The following is a 22,499-nucleotide window of genomic DNA, read 5'->3' as shown; positions in this document are numbered from 1 at the left end:
GTGAGAAATGTTGCCCAGATAACCTTTAATTTTATGACTCATACTTTTTCTTCTCAAGCGTGACATAATTTTTCGGCCCCAGTAATGGATTCCGGAGTGTAAAATGATTGCCTTTGACATTCACACTAATGCTGCCTATTTTTGCTTTCGATGGTTCCTCTATTATGCATTTCTTTATTTGTTGAGGTGGATTGTGATGGTTTTGAAACTGCAATGAAAAAAAATTGCAAGCAAGTTATGAGGATAATGCTAAAATTAAAGGTTACCTGGGCAAAATTGCTCACAATATATTGCACCATGGTTGTCAGCAAAATACCTGTATATAATTTTTTTTTATTATTCTGTAATGTGTTGAAATGTTTTGACTTGTCATTTCTTCTTTCTTGTCACTCTCAATTCAATGGGAGATGGTAGTGTACTGAGTTAAAGTGGGGTCAAGTTAAAAACGATTACCAATATTTTCTAAAAGAAAACCAATGCGTTAAGAGACATACTTAAGATTCAAGTCTCTGTCCTTTAATGAATTTTGTGATAAAACAAGTATTAAAAAGTAGGAAGCTTAAAGTCGTATAAAAATGTATTTATTTTCAAGGAAACCATTGAGTAACACTGAATACAACAGGAGTGATCATTCAATAGTCAATAAAACTTGTGACTCCTACATAATAAAGATCCCACATACAAGACGTCTTGGAAAACAAGATTTGAGAGCAAACATGTTGGCAATTTGCTGGTGCTACAATTTCATTTTTTTTTCTCCCCCACATAACAAATTGAGGTGATACACCTGTGTAGAAAAGTGACAAGATTTTACATTAACTTACAAAGGGCTGGATGTCAAAGTGCAGGATGCCTGAACCCCTCCCTCCCTTAAACCTCATCAGAGAGGACGATCAAGGTGTCTACGTCTGAAGCGACTCTCAAATACAAATCTCCAAAAATTATTATTCGGCCATTATGGCTTTTGTATTCAGTTGAGACCCTATTCTAGCTTACATTACATAGCTTTAAAATATCATAATTTCAGAAACATTTCCTCCCAAAGATACATTTTTAAAACTGCACCTTATTACAGACAACTGCATTTAATGGAGTAAAGCATCACAGGAATAACGCAGGCATACAACAGAAACGCAGCTGTGTAGCATCAACTTCAAACAAAACACACTACCATTTTGTCGGTTTATAAAAGCAACCAAATAAAAGGAATACATACTAAAATTCGAAGTGAAAATAAAAGGACTTAAAAACCTTGAGGAAAAAAAATTATATACAGATATTTACAGGTAATAGAGTGAATATTATACAGGTTTGACTGGCCATTCAAGATTGGGCTAGAGCCAACAAGGTCCTTCTGTTCCAACACTGCATGACATTCAGTTTTGTCAATCCGAAATGAAAGTTAAAGACGAAATATCTTCCAGGATGTCATCTTCTAGGTCACTAGAAAGACGGCAGCAACGTGTAAAGGACTGCTGTGGTGAACAGTTCTGTTGTGTTTAGAGTCTAGTTTGAGTATGTATGTATAGAAACATACAGTGCTTTTGACTCAAACGTAGCTTGAAATTTTTTGCACAATTAAAAAAATAATAATAATGATGGCAATGTTGCATTTGCAAAGAGAAATCCATTGAATATCCTTCTTTGAGTCAGTATTTTTCCAATGTTGATACCATTTTGTACTGTAAGACAACTGTCCTTAGTGAAAGTCCTCAGTCTGGGGGAAGAAGGTCATGCAAACGAAACCTGTCTCGGATGTGCGGTCTGACATCTTCATTCTGTGAAGGAGAGAATAGATGTAATAATTAGAGATGGGACGATATTCTTATCTCACAATCGTTAAACTGATATTGTGTATTGAATCGTTCAATTCAATACTCAATATCGCGATTGTTGATAATTGTTCTGCCACTGTTGTCACAGTTTTATATGGTGATATATTGATATATATTGTCCCATCCCTAGTAATAATTCAAAATGTATTAGACAACAGACCTTTCATGATGAAAAGCAGCAGTACAGACGATGTTTATGACCAAATGTTTAAGGTAAAATACATACCAGCTGCACAAGCTTCTCCAGGAAGGGAACAAGCTTTAGAAGCTCATTATCATTTCTATCCACAAACCAGCTCTCGATTGGGATTCCATTGGAAAGCTGAAAAGGAAAACAAACAGCTGTGTTGGGAGTTGAAATAAATCAACCAGTGCATCTGTGAAACATTAATATTAATTAAAATTTTTAAAATGCATCAATGGTTTACCTGATAGGCAAAGGCTTGGGGTGAATTGTCAATTATTATCGTCTTTGAAAGATCCCGTCCAAGAATGTTTAGGTCTTTGATGTAATTTCCTTGTACACACACACAGTGCTCACGAAATAGCCTATGTCTGAAAAATACACAACGAAAGAGTTGTCAGTCATTAGTATTCCTTGGTTAATACAAGCAATGAAAAGCATTTTAAAGTAAAAACAAACAATACATCTTTTAGCTATATGTTTGGGGGAAAAAGAATGCTACAGGGAACAGAGTCCCATAAAAGGACAAGTCACATTTTTTCAATTTTTTCTTTCCAACTTATTCACTGAATAGGAGGAGAAACAACATATTCAAGATGTTAATTATTTCTCACCAGTAATTTTATTCACCAAACTATTCACAAACTTCATTAATTTTCTATCCTAGAAACTTGGAAGTTTGCGGTGTCAGGCTGTGAGACAGTTTGAAAAGTTGGAAGGGAGCGCTGAGAGCAGCTACACCCTTCTTTGCCCCTCGGATTAGCTGTATGTGTGTGTGTGTGTGTGTGTGTCTCCATTTACGTCCTCAGGTCGTCGGTGTAAATAAGGACATGTTAAGTCAACTTGCCTGGATAAATACTGGATTTTAAAAAAAAAGCTCTTTTTAGCCTGTTGTGAAAGGTATATCCATTTCATCCTTGTGATACTTTTGTTTTCAAAAAAAGATTGTGGCATTACATAAGCATATCAGTTAATACATGATGTATCCATAAGTTTTACTGATATGACCAGAATCCTAACAATTTCTCTGAGAAAGTGAAATCCAACCAGATACTTTATTCATCAACATAATATTGTAGGACAAATTCAACTTCATCATAGAGATACAGCATAATTATAATTTGTTTTTCTTCCACATTCTGGTGAACCTTGACTTTCAATTTGAGGACGGTGAGTCACTATCAAAAACAAATTGTTCTAAACTTGCACTTAATTTTACTCAGTATGTGCCTGACAGTGGAATATGATTTCTTAATCGCTGAGCAGGCCTGAAGATTTTTTTTTATTGTATTCTGTTTCATGCCATGTTGTTTTTCAACTGCTGAAAGAGGATGATCTGAGGCCGATACGACATGCTTGCTGATACTGTAATATCTAAAATTGAAATAATTGAGTTTTGCATCATTTCATTACAGCCACACAGGGGACCATCACACGTTGGTGGCTCCAGATGGCAGCTAGTAGTAAGAGTTTGAAAAGTGAACTTCAATATCCAACAATTATATAAGATGACTGTTATCATTTTAATACCGGAGGGACAAGAGAGGCAAACGATCCAATGCTAGCGAGTCCAGTTTTCTCTGGACAGAGCGCTCACTCCTTTTCGTTTAGGAGACAGTTTGCATGTTGTTCTTAAATTTCGATTTGTCACTTTCTGTGGGCGGAGAAGTATCCATGTCCGACACTAGAATTTCATTTTGGCAAATCTCTTCTCTACTGCAGCTCTACTTAGTGATTCAGGCCTCATTAGATGGGTGTATATATATATTTTTTAATCTTGCCTAGTGCAGCTTTAATGCAGCTCTTATTGTTGTACATCCTATTATTTCTATACTGACTCTTGAATTCCAACCTAATCAGTGCAGCAAACTCAATGCACATTTATAAAGCAGCCACTGTGTGCATCAAAATAATTTATTTATAAAAGCTACTGCAGAATCTCATGCTTTCACTGACCTGACCAACTGCTTCTTCGGATCCAGGATGTTGAGCAACTTATCAGCGTACACTTTCTTTGAAGCCGTAAAGAGAATAATCTGTGAAATTTAAAATGACAGAAACAAGTATTAAACTGAGAATGGATCAAAATGAACAAAAACCATCTGGAGTAATTTAGAAATGATGAGAAAGCTCACCTCATACATTTGAGACATGCGCTCAAGAAACTCACGAAAAAAGGGCCTCAACCGCACATACACCTTCAGATTAAAAAACAAAAACAAAAAAAAGGAGCAATTGAATCATGGAGACAAAACAGGGAAACCTTCCAATTATAAAATGACATTTAACGGCAGTACCTGGTATATTACATCTTGAAAGAGCACAGGGAATGTCAGGGCAGCGTCTTCTAGCTCATTCAAACTACAGTGCACCAGCGTTTCATCCTAACAACAGGAAGACAGAGAGGAAAATCCCATTAAAGTAAATTCATACTGAACATTGTTAGGCAGCGGAACAGCCTGTTATCTGCGTACCAGGTCTAAGACGAGAGAAAACTCCGGCGTGCTGCGTGTTTTCAGGGGCAGCGCTGGTTTGCGTGTCATCTGCTCTTCTGTCAACGGAGGCACATGCTTGATGAAGAAGTACCTTGAAGCAGAGAAAATAGACAAAACTCAGGAATATCTTTGCAACAAAGAGCAAGAAGTCCCAGTTTGAGTGTGCATTAACAGGACGTATAGTAATTTGCACCACACTATCAGCCTTTCCACCATTTATAGACCAGAAAATGTCTAATCCAAGTAGAATCTTACAAGGGTTGACAAAGATCCAAATAACTGAAATATTGTCTGATGCTGTCAGTATCAAAATGAGTGAATCAATTGAAGAAAAAAATATTTAATCTGTTAAAATGCAAACAGTAGTGGGGTGAACATGGCCTCACAAGTTGTTTAGATATTCACTTCCATAGAGATAGACAACGTACAACGGTGCACATAAATAAATTACAATTGAGATGAGACAATTGAACAATTCATTAAAAATAAGAGAGATGTATGCAGCTTATTTCAATATTATATTTTATCAATAAATGGTTATGATTGTTAGAGATTGCTAAACTAAAGAACTCAAAAGCAGCAAATTAAAACTAAAAAGCAAATTTAAAAACCACACTACATACGGATCGAAAACCTCCCAGTCCTCGTCGTATGAGGCCTCTGCAGGGGCGGAGGGCGGCGCATGTGGGTAACCGCTGTCTGGCGTACAGCCAGGAGCTGAGCAGGACAGAGAGAGAGAAGAGAGGAACCCAAAAGAGATGAAGCATGTTCTTAAGGAATTATAAATCAAGGCAGAGGCTCAAGCCAAGACTCCGCTGACAGTTTAATGATCAAAGACAGACTGTGAAAAGTGACACGACATACAGTCGGTTTCCAGAGAGCAGGGCGATGCTCACAGATGTGCCTGGCCAAATACTATTTGTAAACATTTAATTTCTGAATTATCCTGATACCGTAAACCCCACCCGCCTGGTTGTCAGAGCAGGTTAAAACAAATACCAAGAATTGTTTGCAATTACCATTTGATCCAGGTCAGCACCACTGACATTTGAAAAAAGGCAGATAATTAACTTCTGAGGGAATATTACGACAATGCCCATGTGCTGCTGTTTAAAAAATGCTTCCTACTGTAATAGTACACAGTCACTTATGGCCATCATACATTTCATCCTATACATTACATTACGGATTGGACATTTTAAATTTTCTATAAATTGTGAAGAAACTGTATATCTAGGCCCAACACTGATCTCTAAAATTCATGCAATCCAATGTCATGATTAAAAGAATTTGTTAAGTTTACAAGGAGCTGTTGTCGTCGAGTTCAAATTATCCAAGAGTTCAAAGAATGAAACATGAGGCTTAATCTGATCCTACCTGTTAGTGGGGGCATATCAATTTCAGTGACAATTTCCCCTTCTTCTATGGTTGTATCTGGGGTTATCTGAGGCCTCTGTGGTAACACCGGGGCAGCGTGGCACAGGGTGATGCCTTCTGTGGACGTCAGAGTGCTGCTGGGAATCTCTTCTGCCTGCTCTATATCCAGCTGCTTCATAATCTCCTCTGCCTCCATAGCTTGGCCAGGAGAGTCCGAACCAGGAGTGGCTACAAAGAGGCGTTAAAAATGGCAAGAGCAGTCAATGCATTTCGATTACTGGAAATCTTTCAGACTCATATCACTAAGAACCTGTAAGGTCATGATGCTGTTCCAGTTTGAGAAACTCTAGTTGGGATCACCCATTTTTAGATACCAATTTTCCAACACAACACCTTCAAACAAAGATCAAGCACCTCATCAATAATTATCACCATCATATGCATTTGTTTTTCACTCGTGACGTAGAATGCAATGCAGCACACTGCTGGGTGGCAAACACAATATGCAAATGGATCACATTACCTGAATCAGAAAAACAGGTTCAACTATCAGTGTAGGCAGATCACAAATCTAATTTTTCTCTAATATCAGTCTAATTACTGCATCATCAATTACAGCACCCCTAAATGAAGTACTGCTTGCTTATGAAACCCAGCTCCATACTTAAGAACAGTAGAGTTTAGTCCTGGAGAAAATGTTTTTATTTACCAGTCTTAGTTGCTGGTGAGAAGAAGTTGAAAACTGGAGAGAAGATGGTTCCAAGCAGGGTGGTGCGGGGCGGGCTGCTCGCTGCCTCAACAGGGGCCTCTAATTTACCGTTTGGTTTGATGGGCTTACTGTTGCAAGTCATAGTGTCTGAGGATAGACAACAACTCTTTAGTAACAACACTAAAAAGACTATTCAAATGTCTGTATGCAAGACAGAACACATGCACAAATAAACACACTCATGCAGGCACATAAACACACGTTTTCCCAAGCTTTTAGAAAAGCTTAGGTGATAATGTCAGCAATTTGGGTTTTTTTAGGGATTAGCAAACATAAGGCTTCTTTAACTCGTTCAGACACGGTTAAAATGGAAAAGGCATTTCTGAAATTAATTCTGCAGCCTATCACCAGCAAAAGATACTTGATCTTTCAATATTTTTTCCATATGTTGATCTTAAAATCGACAACAACAAAATACAGTAGTAGTAAGTAAGTAGAAAAAACCTTGCAGATGATGACATCATGCAGTAGTCAAGATGAAACATTTAATTTACAACAAATCATCTTATCTTGATTCAGTAGTACCTTTATTTGGGCTTTTCCGGCAAACTCTGGAGATTGATTTGCTGGAAAGGCCTCCAGTCTGTGGTGTTGAACTTATCAGGTCACTATCTGAATTACACTCAATACGACTCCTCTTAGCGGGGATGTCCGGCTCCACCTGAGAAAAAGCAGGGATAGAGCAAATGGCAAATTGTTATTTTATTTCACAAATCATCTCGAGGTGTCAAATGACATCGCACATAAATGTTTTTTTAATCAAATCACCAGCAAGCGTTATAATCCGCGAGTTGCCTCGCACACAATGTACAGAAACCAACAGTCAATCATGGAGTTATTTCACACAGTCCCACGACACTATAAATGCAAATTATGTGGTATTGTTTTAAATGGGTGGAACAAGTAGTATAGGTTACCACCTAAAAGCAAAGCATCCTACTGTTGTAGCACAGAGCCGTCATCTCAGCCATCAGTGCTCTCATTCAGACTAAACCCCCACAAAAAGGGTAATCGAATACAATTCGGTTAGAGAAGACGAGTACTCGGTTACTAAGTTACTCATTATTTACATCCCGTATTTCACACTATTCCGCTGTTTTCAAACAACGAGCGCCTTATTATATTAAAGTCAATTGGCAGTGGCGACAAGGCTGATGGAAAGCGGCTGCTTTGGAACAGCACTGTGCCTGGCATCGTTTTAGGCAAAGCAGAGCGCTTTCTAAAGTTGGGAAAAGTTCAACTTTTTAGAGCAGCATTCAGTCCATCCAAAATACAGTCCATTGACATGGACTGTATTTTGTGAGCCCCTAAAACAACAAAAAAAGAGGTGGGGTTCAAGATATGTAAGCAGCTGACAGTGTACGACAACAGCCGCCAGAATGAAAATGGAGAAAGAAGTAGCAGTAGAAAAGTTGGCAGTAAGCGCAAATTCCCAGAAGCTCATTATGAGTCCGTAAGAAAGCACATTAACTGGGTTGGGGGAGTTTCTGTTCAGTGTCTGACAATTGTAGTCAAACTCAAATATTAAATGTGAAACAAGTGCAGCTGTGAATCCTAATCTAAACCCACCTTGACAGCATTTCCACGGATGAATTTTTTTATAGTGGAGAACAGGCCTGTTTCATTCTTCTGCATTTTGCCTCGGCCTCTTGCTGGAGAGGGCTCCACTTCACAGTGTTTCCGTTTGGCCTGGGACAGGTGGGTTCGACGGCCTGGAGGTGGCTGCTGAGGAGCTTTACGCACTCTCAGCCTCATCATGCTCCACCGTCACATAGAAAAAACTGTCAGGGGAAAAAAGAAGAGGGGGGAAAAACAGTGTGAGGATGAAACTGAAGGAGGGAGAAGACCACAGTACACGCCGCATTAACTGAACAAATCAAGACACAAACGTTGCTTGAAAAATTATTACGTTTATAAAACCCTTATAGCATTTATCTTTGTTCATCAATCTGGGATTTGTTTTGTGAATTTTGTGATATCTCAAGACTATGCAAATTTCTGCTGATCTTCTCAAAGCATAAAGCTTGAGATTAGGATATTAAATGTATTTCATCAAATGGATAATGTTACTTGTGTGTAAGTACATCACACATTAAATTTAGATCACAGTGGCTCATTCATAATGCAAACCTTTACATGCATTTCACATTGCTATCAAGGACAAGAAAAATGTTTTCAAGGAACACCACCATGATTAATTATTGGTAACTCAACAACAATGTTATAAGAGCGAATTATGTAAATGACAGCAAATTAGGCCCCTAAATTAGGGCTAGGCAAATAAGTATCTGTTCACACTAATTATTCACCCTAATATTGCCATTCTATGTTTAAAAATTCTGAAAAGACTCTGAATCCTAATCTGGATGTTACTTTACATTTATATAACAAGGGCAAATGACAAATTTCCACCTACAGATTCCTCTCCTGCAGTTGACTAAGTGATCATTTCACATCTGCCTCCACAGTGGTAGTGAGGTCCACCGTATCTGCTCAGTGCCCAACAAGTGGCAGACAACATCAAGCCAATTAAAGTCTAATTCAAAAACAGAATAAGGTGAGAAGAACTCAATATGAGGTACTTTCTCATCAAGGTTTGTCATTTTCAGGTATACAGAGAAAAGGACAACTGAGGAATTACAAGACTGAAACTGATTTTTCATCAAGTGGCTGTTTTTGTTTTGTTTTTTAAGTAAATTCTAAAGCATTTTAAAATATCAAAATAGTGACAATCCTACAGGAAACTGTTAAGTTCCTGGTTTGTTACCCAGCACTGCCACATGATGCATTCCTACTTAGCATGAGGCACATTTGGACCAAGACTAATCAATCTGCACAGCAAAGTGCTTATTGATTGTACTGGATTAGAAGCTGCTTTCTGTGACTACCTGAAAATAATTAACTCTCCAGCAGATGAAAGATGTCAATTAAGCGATTATGGCAGTGGTTGAATATCTCTGAGCTCAGGTAATCAAGGATAAAAGATCCCAAACTGGTACCATGATATCAAGTCATTATCAATGCTTGTAATTCATATTTTCAATTCCTGTCTCTACCACTCATGACAATGCCATATCAGTCAAATTGGTACATCAAACCATTTAAGAATTGTAGCCTAAATTTTTCAACTGTTGTAAATTAAGAAAGAAGAATTATTTATCCATTTATTTGCTCAGTCTTTCTGGAGTTCTGAAATATGTCCTCCTTTACTGTGACTCAGCACTTCTGTCAATGTGCGAGTACAACTGCTATCAACGAGTTTGTTAGCTAGCCAAGACTGGATATCTGAGCAAGTACAGCTGTGGACAGGATAACTTCAGCAAATCTAACTGCCTACTGGCATGACTTGAATTTATTTTTCTTGATCTCTGACATTTACATGATCTCCTATATTGTTGTGATATCGGTCTGCTAACTCTGGTAAACTCTCTAAAACAAAAATCTACAATCTCAGGCAGCAACCTGTGTCAAAGCTTCCATTTACACCGCTTTATCTATGCTGCCTCTGAAGGTTACATGGACCTCTAGACATCATATCTAAATCAACCTGTTTACACCAAAGTGGATAAGAGGTTTTTTTTGTGCAAACAGGACTTAAGAAAATAAGTTTTGGTTGCAGAACATTTAAGCAGATACTAGTTTAATGGAGGGACTGAGCCTGCCAGTAATTGCAGCTGGCAGTAGGTATTGTATCTATGATGCAGAACAAAATCCCCAAAGTACATTTGCGCAAGGAACTTCAATCTGCCGCTCTAGAGCAGACCCTGCACTGACCGAGTGACACTTGTGATGAAATGCCTGTCTGTGAGTGTACATCAGGAGAAGAAGAAACTAAATTCCCATGATTGTGTAACATATAGACAAAGGGGAACTACACTCAATTCCAGTATTCCCATTGTTACATCCTTGGACAATTCAGTTTGTATTTTGTGAAAATCCACTCCCATGTCTGTAATTTACACAAACGACAAAAAAAAAGATCCTGCCTCATAATCCATGACCACTTACTGATGCACAGCTACATAGAAAATGAATGGAAAAAGATGGCGATCACGGACATTGCCCTGAGTGATTTTCCGGGTATAGCCTAAGAGGGTCCGCTCCATGTTCTAGATGGACAATAATAGCACAGCTATAAAAAACAGTTTAGTTGGGTGTAAATACAAACATTCCTTTAATCCAAAACATTACCCTCACATTAATTTTCTATAACTTTAGTTATCTTTTCTCTTTGGCTTGGATAGTGTTGTTCATGCTCAAGAAATACTCATTACTTTGTCTTTGTCCATGGGAATAGTTTGATTTTTGCATTGTGTGCAATACCCCTTTAAAGTTTCTACACGTGTACGATGCCAAAACGACATGAATGAACTGGACAGACCATGTTGTGATGTCAATGGTCACAGTATGCATACGTGAGATCTAACGTTACATTGCTGCGTGTGAAGCAGTTCAGTAAGAGCATAGCCTGAATCTCAGGAGCAGCGAATCAACTTTAATAATAGCTCATGTTACGCCTTTGCTTGTCGCATAGTAATTTAACAAGATGATATACAAACAAGATAAAACGACTAAAGTTTGATAGCTTAACTACAGTGCTAGATGTATTATCGGGTAGAACAGTCAGTTGAGTGGGCGGTGTCTTTTCGCACATGATAAACAGAATTGATGATCGGCTCAAGAAAGCCTTTGTTAACATTAAGCGAACGTATGTTTGGTCAAAGCTGTTGCAGCTGCATTAACTCATGGTTGCTAAGCCAGGTTAGCTAAGTCAACATTATGCTAGCACCGCTTACTGACGTTATATAACATCGGACCGATTGTATTAACGCCAACGACGTCAGCTATCGCTAACGTTAGCCAGCTGCTGATATCTAATGAAAAGCCCAGCATTCACCGTCTAGATTGACGCTAGCGTCCCGCATATGGTGCAACAGCATTGATAGTTTGGGTTGCCATCACTGACGTTCACTACTAGGTTAGTTCTGCTATCTATCAATATGTTGATTAAACCAGATGTTGACGATCTACGGTTCCGTGGGCTGTTAGCTAACGTTAATGGCTATTGCTAGCTTTCTGGCTAACAAAATGTCAATGGCAGCAATAGCAAGGCCATGGTATGATTCACTTCTGTTCCGACAGACGGGCTCACATTTGTTCCAGTTGACACATCTGTATTTGACATGCTAACTAGCTGGTTATTCATCAGTACAATGTGGCTATTACTACTAGCTAGCTAACGCGTCATTTTGTTCCCTTCCAAACTATTTCAGCCATTAGACTACGCCCCCTTCGTTAGCTAGCTAACGTTAGCCGCTAAATGGTAACATTGTAGCTAGCAGACGGGCTATCACGGGACAGCCCTTTTTGTTTACATATTGACGTTGTTCATTACTTACCGACGATCAAGGAAACTCTTAAAACTTGTTGCAGCGCTGACAGCTTTCGGTCGCGACCGGGCGGCCACCGATGGAGGTCGGGCCGTTGTTGTCGCTGCCAGCTGTGTTGGTCGCTCGCTAGCCAGTCACAAATCAACCATATCTGTAGACGCCATTTCCCGCCTCATCACAAACATAACGTTAGTTCGCGCAGGAGAATGCGACACTCACGTAGAGGAACGTGGCGGAGAGCGGACTCAACAGGAAAATGGCTTTAAGTACATCCAAACTGAAGCTTACTACACGGCTTCCTACATTACTTCAGGACATGCTGAAAGAATGTGCAAACAGCCACACGTATTGATTACAGCTCTGATTGGCTGATTCTTTTAATGACAGCAATTTCAATTCTAGGCACATTCTGCAGTTTATCATTACATTTTAACTTGTCAAGCGAATCTCTTCAGTGATAATTACCTGTCCCTGTAAAAATTAATTACAATAATCCTATGATACATTTTCATAAGGATAATACACACACATCACAGCAAAACTAAACCATATCTCATATTCTATAGAAATATAGGAATATTATAGTGATATCATAGGACATAACAAAAAAGTTTGATATGGTCACTACAAACTTACAGACACACACGATACATACAGGAATATTTTAGTGATTTATTTCATTAGGGATTTCAGTTTCGATTTCAATAGCATATTTACAGCAGGTGTAGGCTATAGGTCTATACAATCAGTTTATTTTAAAACTAATACTATTAATCAACTTTTCAAGTGCAATGATAACAAAACTTAGTAATGAATGAATGAATAACTGATAAGATGTTTTGGCTATAGAAACCCTAACCCTATAGTAGTCGTCATGGTAGTCTGCATGTTTATGGAAAACAGAGTTCCGTATATGCAGAAAGGGAGGAAAAAGTGCATTTACTATATGTGCAGAGCAAAATGTGAAGTGTCATTCTAAAATGATTGGTAGCGCAAAGGGCAGTTAACTTAAGAATGAGAATATATTAAGCTTTTTACAGATTTGGATCCTCCATCTTTTAGGGATACAGTGCGATGCATTTAATGTGATGATTTTCCCCTATAAAAGTTTAGGGAATATACTGTAACTTAATGTGAAAACTGACTAGGGGCCATCCAGCTCTACTGCCAGTCCATCTTGTATTTCTTTAACTGCCTTCCCATGCATGAAAATACACAAAACTTGGCACATAGCTCCAGTCCCATGCCAAACAACACTCACTAAAGTATGGGGCAAATAGTCCAGATGATGGCGCTATAGCAGTGTTCTAATGTTTAAAACTTATTTAAAAAATCATAAAAAATAAACAAAACATGCTACAGCTCTGTAAATTCCTGACATTATCGGCCCAAACAAGAGAAGACTTTTGTACACTGGTACCTATACTTAATTATCAAGTCCACTCTGTTTTTATTAAAAACGGTCAAACTAATTAAATCTAGCTAGTCCCACATACTTTACACAAACTACATGAAAATCACTACAGAGCATCCTCAGACATGCACAAATAAAACTATTGTGGGGTTTGATCAAAATGTGAGCCTGCAGCTCATCAAAATGTCTGACTGTAAATGGTACTGTACACAGCCACTGTAGATTGCCGTTTACTCTGTCTTATCTTCATGTAAAAAAATATATATATATATATTTTCCTGTGTTCATAGATGTAACTTGCAAAATTTCATAATTCTATCTGAAAAACTGAATTTTTAAAATAATATTTAATTCTGCCCTTATGGAAACCATTGTAGTCAATGGAAAAGAGAGCATCTTTAAACAAGTTTTTTGCTGGAGCGGTCAATCTTTGTAAAAAAATAAATAAATAAGTTAGACATTTCTATGTTGTCTAGATAAGTATGCAAATTCTCAGAATTTTATCTTGAAAACTGAATTTTAGACACTATTTTGAAATCTGCCTTTATATGGACGGACAGTCATTGTCATGCACCCTGGTGGTTGCCTTAGTCATTTTTTCCTCTGGTAAAAACACTTCACAAATAACTCAATAAGTTCATGACTTGCTCAACTGTGTTGAGAGTTGGATTCCTGCGTGATGCAGAATAAAAATGCTTATGCCCAATCAGGCATTTTGTTGTGTGACATATCTTCATCTTATTACTTCTTTCTCCAAATGCTTCTTTTTCTTTTTCCTCTTACATTACATCTGGCTGGCTCCGTTCATAACTGCTTGCAGTTACTAGTTGTACGTTTTTATTTCATTCCAAGATGAAGGAGTTTCCTGTAGGGTTCTGGTCCACCCCACAGGCCCCTGATGTGAAAAAACAGAGAAGTGAATCAGATCTAGTGGCGTGTGGAGAGCTGCATTACTGCTAATTATCAGAGGAACTATATCAACATGTCTTGGATTGGTGTTATACATACTTGAGAAGCCCATGCCAATAGATGTGAGGCATCAGGTCAGCTTTCATGTGGTACATGATTCTTCTCTCCTTGCCTTGGTCGATGGGGAACGTCTCCAGTGGTTGTCCATTGTAATCAAACTCTGCCAGAACAACTGTATTGTAGCTTGTAACCAAAGGACAAGACGTGTAGCCATCATACTGTGAACAGTGAGAATCCTGATTATGCATTTGCAATAATATTTTCGCAGTATTAGCTGAATTGAATTTCCAACAGAGATGTGGTAACATTCTTCAAAATCACACAGTTAATCAAACTGATGAATTATTGTTATGTTTATGTGCCACTCACCTTCTTATCTGGCTTGTCATTTTTCAGCACTTTGGTAATAGTTCTGTGTAAGACAGCAGACTGTGCAGCTGAAAACGATAAACAATGTCACATTCTTTCCTTTCAATTCCTTTTTTTTTCTCTTTAGGGAATTAAAAGACAGAGCCACGTTAAGAGTGCCAACATCCTCCATACTGAACAAAAAGCATCAACAATTACTACCAAGACATTTAGCATGACATACGTGGCACGCATGAACAGAATGAAAATGGGCAATGATAAGGTTGCATTTTTACTGCAATCAGATTGTGATGCAATTCTGCCTGAAGTGATAAGTACTGGTGTATGGCCGGATGTCAGCATGAATGATGCCAAGTTGCCAGGCAACTCCCATCATTCTCCCCACAGTTAACAGACAGGAAGTGAAGCCAATTCAGGTAATTTCACTTAGCCAGGCATCAAAGGTTAAAGGCTTTGACAATGTCTTTGTGTTGGGCAGAAAACACCTTTCTTTATGAGAGATAACAATACAGTCTATCAAATGCTACTGGAAGGAGTGCCAACATTACAGGCTTCATAGGGTGGAGTGTATTTCTTTATAGTGCCTTGTGTAAATAAGTTATTGTGCAATACTGTGGCTGAGGACAGTATTCCTTCACAATCAAAAGTACCAGACAAACTACAAAAGGAACAAGAGTTGAACAAGAGCTGAAATTCTGTGATTGCACTCGTTTGTTGCAACATTGAAACAGATGATACAATTATCACTCACCCACAGCAGCAGCCGTTTTAGCTGTGGGCAGGTTGGTGCAGTCTCCAATCCCAAACACATTTGGATACCTCTTATGTTGGAGGGTCTCTTTGTTGACGTCCAACCAGCCAGCCTCGTCAGCCAATGGGCTTCCTTTAATCACCAAATTGGGGCCCATTGGTGGTGTGACATGGAGCATGTCGTACTAATGAAGAATCATATCAAGTTTTAAATGTTATTCATTGGAATCTCTTCTCCTAATTTGTCAGTTAGTTTAGACAGGAGCACAAGGATAAAAAAAAGATGAATGGTATAAAAGTATTATTATTACATACTACATGCCAAAGTTGTACAAAGCTGTCTGGATCAATATAAGGAAAGGTTATTGTTGAAGAGCAGAAACACAGCTTATGGGAAATACCTCAAACACTTTGGTTTCGCCTGGATTGTCAAGATTTTCAAACACCGCTTCTTGCTTATCTGCCCGGACTTCAATGAGGTTGTGCCTGAGGTTCACTTGTAGGTCGCGGCTCTTAACTATTTCCCACAATGAATCAGCATATTTCTTGATCCCAAAGAGCACCGGTAGAGACGTGTTGTATATTATATTGGCCTTTGGCCTTCTTCCTGTCTTATATAGGAACAGGTAAAAAAAATGATCTTTGTTAAAGTTACAAATTATACCTCACCATTTCAAAATGTACTTGTTCATTACCAGTGTAAAAATCCTTCAATATGAATAGAATCAGGTACCTTTCTGAGAAAAGCATCGGTTAGGTACATTATCTTCTGTGGCGCTCCAGCACATTTCACAGGAGTGTTTGGGAAAGAAAACACAGCATTCCCCTCTCTGAAGTTCTGCAGTGCATGCCACGTTTTCTCCACAGTTTGGACTGAGTAATTAGATCCAATCTTTGGATGTTCAAACCCCTCTGGCAGTCCTTTGATCTATATATTGGAAAAAACATGTTAGTTTTCTAAGATGTAATTAATGTAACCAAATTTGTGTACAATAGTATAATTGGCTATCAGGGAGGAAGGGCAGAGTTGTACTAATAAAACGTTACATCACCTTCTCATAATGGAGTTGTATACCCAGAGCCACAATCAAATACTCATAGGAGATCTGTTCAGGTGAAAGAGAGTTTAGTAGGGCTTGATGCGTATCGATTATCATATCATTAAAGAATAATCTCAATTTCATTTACAAATGACCGCTCGGTGCCATGCCAATCTACGACAGTGACTGCCCGTTCAGCATTAGACCAAGCCCTAAAACAACTTTATAACTTCAATATACACACACAATCATGTAACAGTTAACTAAAGTAGACATACTTCAATCCCATTGTCTGTGCGGACAGTATTTGTGTCTGGGTTTATTTCCTGAACTCTAGATTTCACCCACTTCACTCCAGACGGCACAACACTCGCAGTAGTTCGACCAGAGGAGGCCACACTTTTTGCACCAGCACCGACCAGCGTCCATATTGGCTGATAGTAGTGCATCTGGAAAAAAGTCATTAAGCACCAGCGTTAAATGAAAAGTGGAATATGGATATGCGCTGTATGTTTCTGTGATACTGATAATTCTTAAAATATCATTAAATATGTCACCACTAGTCACAAAGTGCAATTTCTGTTGTCAACTAGGACAAATAAGTGCTTAATCAATCTAAAAACACAGAACTATTTAATTCTATAACTGATAATAACAAACTATAAAGACTGGATCCTTGCCTCACTAGGCTCCACAACAGCCACATTCTCAGCTCCCATCTTCCTCTTCATTCGTGCGCTCATTGCGATCCCCCCACTTCCTCCTCCAAGCACAAGCATTTTGTAATGCTCCCTGGCAGAGGCACGGCTGCTTGTGTGAAGGTGAGCGATACCAAGGCCTGTGGAGTGGCACTGCTTCAAGCGTTGCAACGCAGCCATTCTGTCCCGACACTAAACACAAACCAGTTTGTTAATAGCAATTCAGTCATAAGGGCTCACTCGTACAAAATATGGACTGGATTGCACTTTCCCCCTGTGTTGTTATGCACCATTGGTTAGACCAGAGTAAATGGACATGTACAAGCAGGCTGAAAGTAACTAGCTGTAAGTTCAGAGTAAGATCACTTATCTGAGCAGCTTTTAAAAGTATGTAGCCTGCTTTCCCTCCCACTTTAACTTGAGTAATTGTTACAGTGAGAGGAATGATATCTTGAATTTGGTCACAGATTCCCATGACTGCCAAGTGTACGAGCCAATAGGGAACCACCCTAGAAACCTTGAGCTGATATGGACCCATCAAAGTATTTACAATAACCAATCCAAAAGGGTAGAAGTTATTGCTGAAAAATAATTAAACACCTGAGTATAGTTTTTAGTGAGCTACATACTTTTACTTTAGTAACTGTCTTGACAAGTAGTACTCTAACCTGAGTAAAATTTTGTTTAAGTAGGGGCACTATATTACCTCAACTTGAGTAAAATATTCTAACTCTGAAATAAATAAAGAAATAAAGAAATAATATATATATATAATGTCGATAATATATATTATCATATATTTGATTTCATTTGATAATATATATGATAATCTTTTATATAATAAATAAATGTTCTAGTGTATTCCTTACTTTTATATGAGCCAGTGACCGTAATACTTTACTAAACTCAAATGTAATTTTATGCAACCAACCAATACGTCTTGATTTCTTCTGATTTTGACGTCATTTGTTCCTATAAAGCCTGTTCTGAACCAAACAGATCTACTACTTTATACTGCGTAGTAAACTAATGTAGCAGGTTCACGCAGACTGCGTAACTCGCTCAACACTGTAACTTGAAGTACTAACTGAAAACAGCATGTTCAGATTTCGTTCTCAACTAGTATACCGTGGGAAAAGACGCTTACCTCAACTGGCACTACAGTTAACAGCCTGGTGAAACCCCAAATGACCCAACCGACTTGGCTCAGATATGATTTGCTCGATTACCGAACTTGTATCTCCACCTTCCACTGCCAGTCGTTGGTCCTGAACATGGTACTGTGCTGCAGTCTGGAACGTTCGTCCCGCCCCTCTGCGTTCAGCCAATCACAAGTCACCAGCCTCTTTCCCACAGCCTAGCAACTGCGTTAGCCAGTTTAGCATGTTAGCTTACAACTCAGTAGTCACGTACCGTACCTGCTTGGCTGGCGTGGGGCCCTAGGCAAGTTATGAAAAATATCTCGGGCATATTCAGTGTGATTCCGATACGTTGGGGCTGTTTTCCATCACTACCAAGGTGAAGAGACCTGCAAAATGGGTGGTCCCGAAGTGTAGGAGGCATGTTGTTGCGTTCCTACACAGCATTAGGTTTTTGACATGTTTACAATCCTCAAATACACTTAAATTACAAAAACAAAAGATTAACTGATTAGTATTTAGCACTGAAGGTCTGTTGGAGAGCACAATTTGCACAATTGTTCGTATGTATGTTTACCACCCTCCCTCCACGTATGCATGCATGGCGTAATAAACCTTGGGATAAGAGTTTAGGCTAACTTAGTAAAGCCAAGTAGCGTTTTGTTGCCACCACGTTTAAACCGGTATGGTCCGGAGTCAGGGGTCTGAGGTTACATCCAAAAACACAACAACCACACAGAAAAATAATACTTTATTAGACATTCATAAATTACAGCAAGTAGACCAAGTGGCATAGATAACTATGGGAGGTGACACCTGTCCCTAAACTACGGGGCGGATAACCGGGGCGATTGTGGAGGTTGTGCAACACACCTGATTCAGAAAACACAGGAATCAATGGATCTTCTGACTGTGTGGTCGGCTACCCGAGAGTCGTACCCCAGCTACCCAACCACCTGCTGTAACGTTATTTAAAAGCTTAACAAAATACAATAGACAAGACTAAAAAAAGACTGAACAATTAACATACAAGCTCAGACCCCCTTGTATGTTAATTGGAAGCACCCGCACAGGGAGCCTCCACACCAAAATAGGGAAAATCCCCGGCCCGACTGCGCTTCTCCGACCACTGGGACGTCTCTCCCTACACTACAGCCCTAACCGACCGCTAACGGCACCCACCCCCCGATATTAGTGCAAAGCTGAGCTTGGGCAGGCTAGAATAAGTCCAGTGGCGTCCACAAAGCACGCACTCCCTAGAGCTCCCTCCCGGCCGCCCGGCTCTGTCCTTTATCAGTTTCCCCAGCGCCCGCAATCAGATGCTGGTGAGCTCAACTAGTCTGTCAGTCAATTTCAACAGGGCAACTACGTCCACATACCCCGCATACTCAGTATGTACAGTCGCCAATCCTAAACACATTTGGATACTTCTTAGGACAAAAGGTGACATCCAACCAGACAGCTGCCATTAATAAAAACTTGTGTGAATTGTGAATACGAGTGATATATATATTTTATAATTTTGGTGCAATATATATTTCAAGACATTGATTCTCAGACCTTGCCTCCCTCTTGTGTGTCTGAAATTTAATGAGGTTGTGCATGAGGCTTGCGACTGTAGGTCACGACTCTTTATTATTTCCCACAATGAATCAGCGGATTTCTGGACTCCAAACAGCGGAGTTTGGAGTCACAGCAGTGTGGCAGCAGCTCCACACTATCTTGTTGGCCTATGTCCTTTTTCCTGTCTTAGATAGGGGACACACCAACAGATTGCCTGGGATCAACTTGCAAACAGATTAGATTTGCATGCGTTTTACTGTACTTAATTGTTCCTTAAACACAATTTATCTAATACATTGCATTATAGAAGTGTACATTTCTGAGTAAATAATCTGTTTAATGCATTATCTTCTGTGATGCTCTTGGGCATTTTATCAGAGCTCATAGAGAAGTTCATCCTCCCCTGTTTGCACAGAATAGTTTTAGTCAGTTTTAGCTAAAATTATTCAGTTCCATAATGAGAAGATAATATGCCTTAATATGCCTTTGTGTGTTTATTGGATAACCATAGATCCCGGAGTGGAATAATTTGGTTGAGTGAACTGAACTGCATTGAACTGATAACCGGGAAATCCCGAAGTGGAGTATTTTTGTTCATTTATAAACTGAACTGAATTATATGGAACTGGACTTAACTATAAATAACTTTTCTTGTACCCCTTTTGCTCTAATAACCTTTGAAAATTGAACTGATGGTGTGGTTGAGTTTATTTAAATTGTGTGTTTCATTCTACTGCCTTGCATTAATTATAAATTTGTTTGTGTTGTAAAAAAATAACCAGGGTTCATGTGTATTCTGAATGCATGTATCCTTTGTGGGGTTTGACATTGACTCGAACCTTTGACTGGTTTAAACTTGGTCAAACCACTACATAAATAAATGGCTATTCAGTTCATCCCTTGGTCTATGCAGCATATTGATAAAGAAGGCAAAACATGACTCATTGCTCTGCCAAACTGTGACAGTGACTGCCTAATGAGCTTTAGACCAAGCTGTAATAGAAATTTATAACGCTGGTGTACGCACAGTAAGAAAACAGGTAATAAAAGGACTAAACACTTTGATCCCATCCCATTATTTCTGTCCGGGTTTATTTCTCCCACTTCTCTCCAGATGGTAGGCTACAACACAGTAGGACAAACAGATGGGCCCACTCTTTTTGCACTAACACCAACTGTAGTGTCCATATTGGCTGACAGAGGTGCATCTGACAACCAATAATTAATTGTTCTTCTCACTGCGTCCTGGCATTTAAAAAATACACTGACTGGCCTGATGGGGGCGCTGTAATAAAAGGTCAAAACTGAACTCTGAGAAGCCCTAAACCACACTGGTCCAATTCTGCTGCAACTTGCAGGGATGAGGATCTTCTTACCGAGGCATTGTTTGTTTTTACTGCAGTTAGTTTCATAACTATGGTTAGCAGTTTTAATTTACTGTTGTTTGTAGTTTTCAGAAAAGTTCATTATTTAAATATCACTTATCAGTTATTTGTAAGTTTACCAGGTTTATTGTATATACGTTTTTAGTCCTAGTTACACTATAAACGCATTGATGGCTACTTTATTGAATCTAATCTGACCAGTTAGGCTGCGTTGTGAAGCTCAATGTGAATAAATAAACAGAAAGAATACAAATAAATGTATAACAAGCGCATTTAGTTGCTTTAATGCTCATATTAATTTGCCATTTTTAATTTTTATTTTCAAGTTTAGGCTATTTAACAGAGATTATGCACGTACAATAAAAAACACAAACTTTCAAGAAGTCTGATGCATTGTACAGATATATACGTAGCTAGACAGCCAATTTCCATCTCCAGTCCCTGGGCAGGTGAATAAAAATACAATACAGTATGGCAAATTCGATTTTATTGAATGGGGGGAGAGAGAGAGAGAGAGAGAGAGAGAGAGAGAGAGAGAGAGAGAGAGAGAGAGAGAGCTCAGTGCAGAACACACACATCTTCATTTCTCCGGAAACCCCGCTGCATGGATGATGTCGGTGAGTGACGATCAGTCTGTTGATATTTGTTGTAGCCTACAGTTTCACCACAGATTGATTATATGTGATTGTTTGATTAGCTTACAGGCACCATTTTCACAGCGTACAGCATCAAGTCTGCAGTGAATTTTATTTACTAATGCTTAAAGCTTTGCCTTTCGTTCAGGTGTGCTAAGCTATGTGTAATGATTTGCGTATGATTTTTTTTTAGGAAGAAGATAACATTCACTGTAGAGACATCTATGCAATACAAATGAACTATTTTCTCATATTCTCCACTCTGTGAGTGAATTCATGGAGACAACACAAGCCTGCACCTGGTTCAAAGTTGTGCAAGGTAAGGACAGAAATGTGGAGAAACTTGAGAAACCCATTTGTGTTCTACCTCAGTATAACCACTGCTAGAGAAAATAAGACATATTTTGCAGTGAGATCTCTAGCATACATGAAGATGAAGGAAACTGTAGGATTTCTTCTGGAAATGATGGAAAAGTATCATCCTGTC

The 22,499-nt window shown here is 38.8% G+C and overlaps 2 protein-coding genes across 2 annotated transcripts; both read right to left on the bottom strand.

Moving 5' to 3' along the window:
• Positions 1-570: 570 nt before the first annotated feature.
• ctdspl2a (CTD (carboxy-terminal domain, RNA polymerase II, polypeptide A) small phosphatase like 2a) lies at positions 571-12,212 on the bottom strand. The gene is made up of 13 exons (XM_071515375.1): positions 12,060-12,212; positions 8,230-8,441; positions 7,186-7,321; positions 6,601-6,747; positions 5,892-6,119; positions 5,138-5,231; positions 4,494-4,605; positions 4,317-4,403; positions 4,155-4,217; positions 3,976-4,055; positions 2,264-2,390; positions 2,062-2,157; positions 571-1,778 (listed from the first exon to the last, which is right to left on the bottom strand). The coding sequence occupies exons 2-13, from the start codon at positions 8,416-8,418 to the stop codon at positions 1,713-1,715; spliced, it is 1,425 nt and encodes a 474-aa protein (XP_071371476.1). The 5' UTR covers positions 8,419-8,441; positions 12,060-12,212; the 3' UTR covers positions 571-1,712.
• A 226-nt stretch (positions 12,213-12,438) lies between these two features.
• Positions 12,439-18,564, bottom strand: sqor (sulfide quinone oxidoreductase). Its single transcript, XM_071515392.1, has 10 exons — positions 18,438-18,564; positions 17,273-17,482; positions 16,871-17,041; positions 16,605-16,658; positions 16,286-16,480; positions 15,954-16,163; positions 15,554-15,737; positions 14,803-14,870; positions 14,473-14,651; positions 12,439-14,359 (listed from the first exon to the last, which is right to left on the bottom strand). Exons 2-10 carry the CDS (start codon positions 17,468-17,470, stop codon positions 14,302-14,304), a joined length of 1,317 nt encoding a protein of 438 aa, XP_071371493.1. The 5' UTR covers positions 17,471-17,482; positions 18,438-18,564; the 3' UTR covers positions 12,439-14,301.
• Positions 18,565-22,499: the final 3,935 nt, after the last annotated feature.

The sequence above is a fragment of the Centroberyx affinis genome, unplaced genomic scaffold, assembly GCF_046629955.1.
Source record: "Centroberyx affinis isolate AG114_WGS23_722 - 3 ecotype Tasmania unplaced genomic scaffold, CSIRO-AGI_Caff_v1 ptg000347l_1, whole genome shotgun sequence".
NCBI classification, from domain to species: Eukaryota; Metazoa; Chordata; class Actinopteri; order Beryciformes; family Berycidae; genus Centroberyx; species Centroberyx affinis.
The sequence above is the reverse complement of the archived record's forward strand: the minus strand, read 5'-3'. Positions and strand labels throughout refer to the sequence as shown.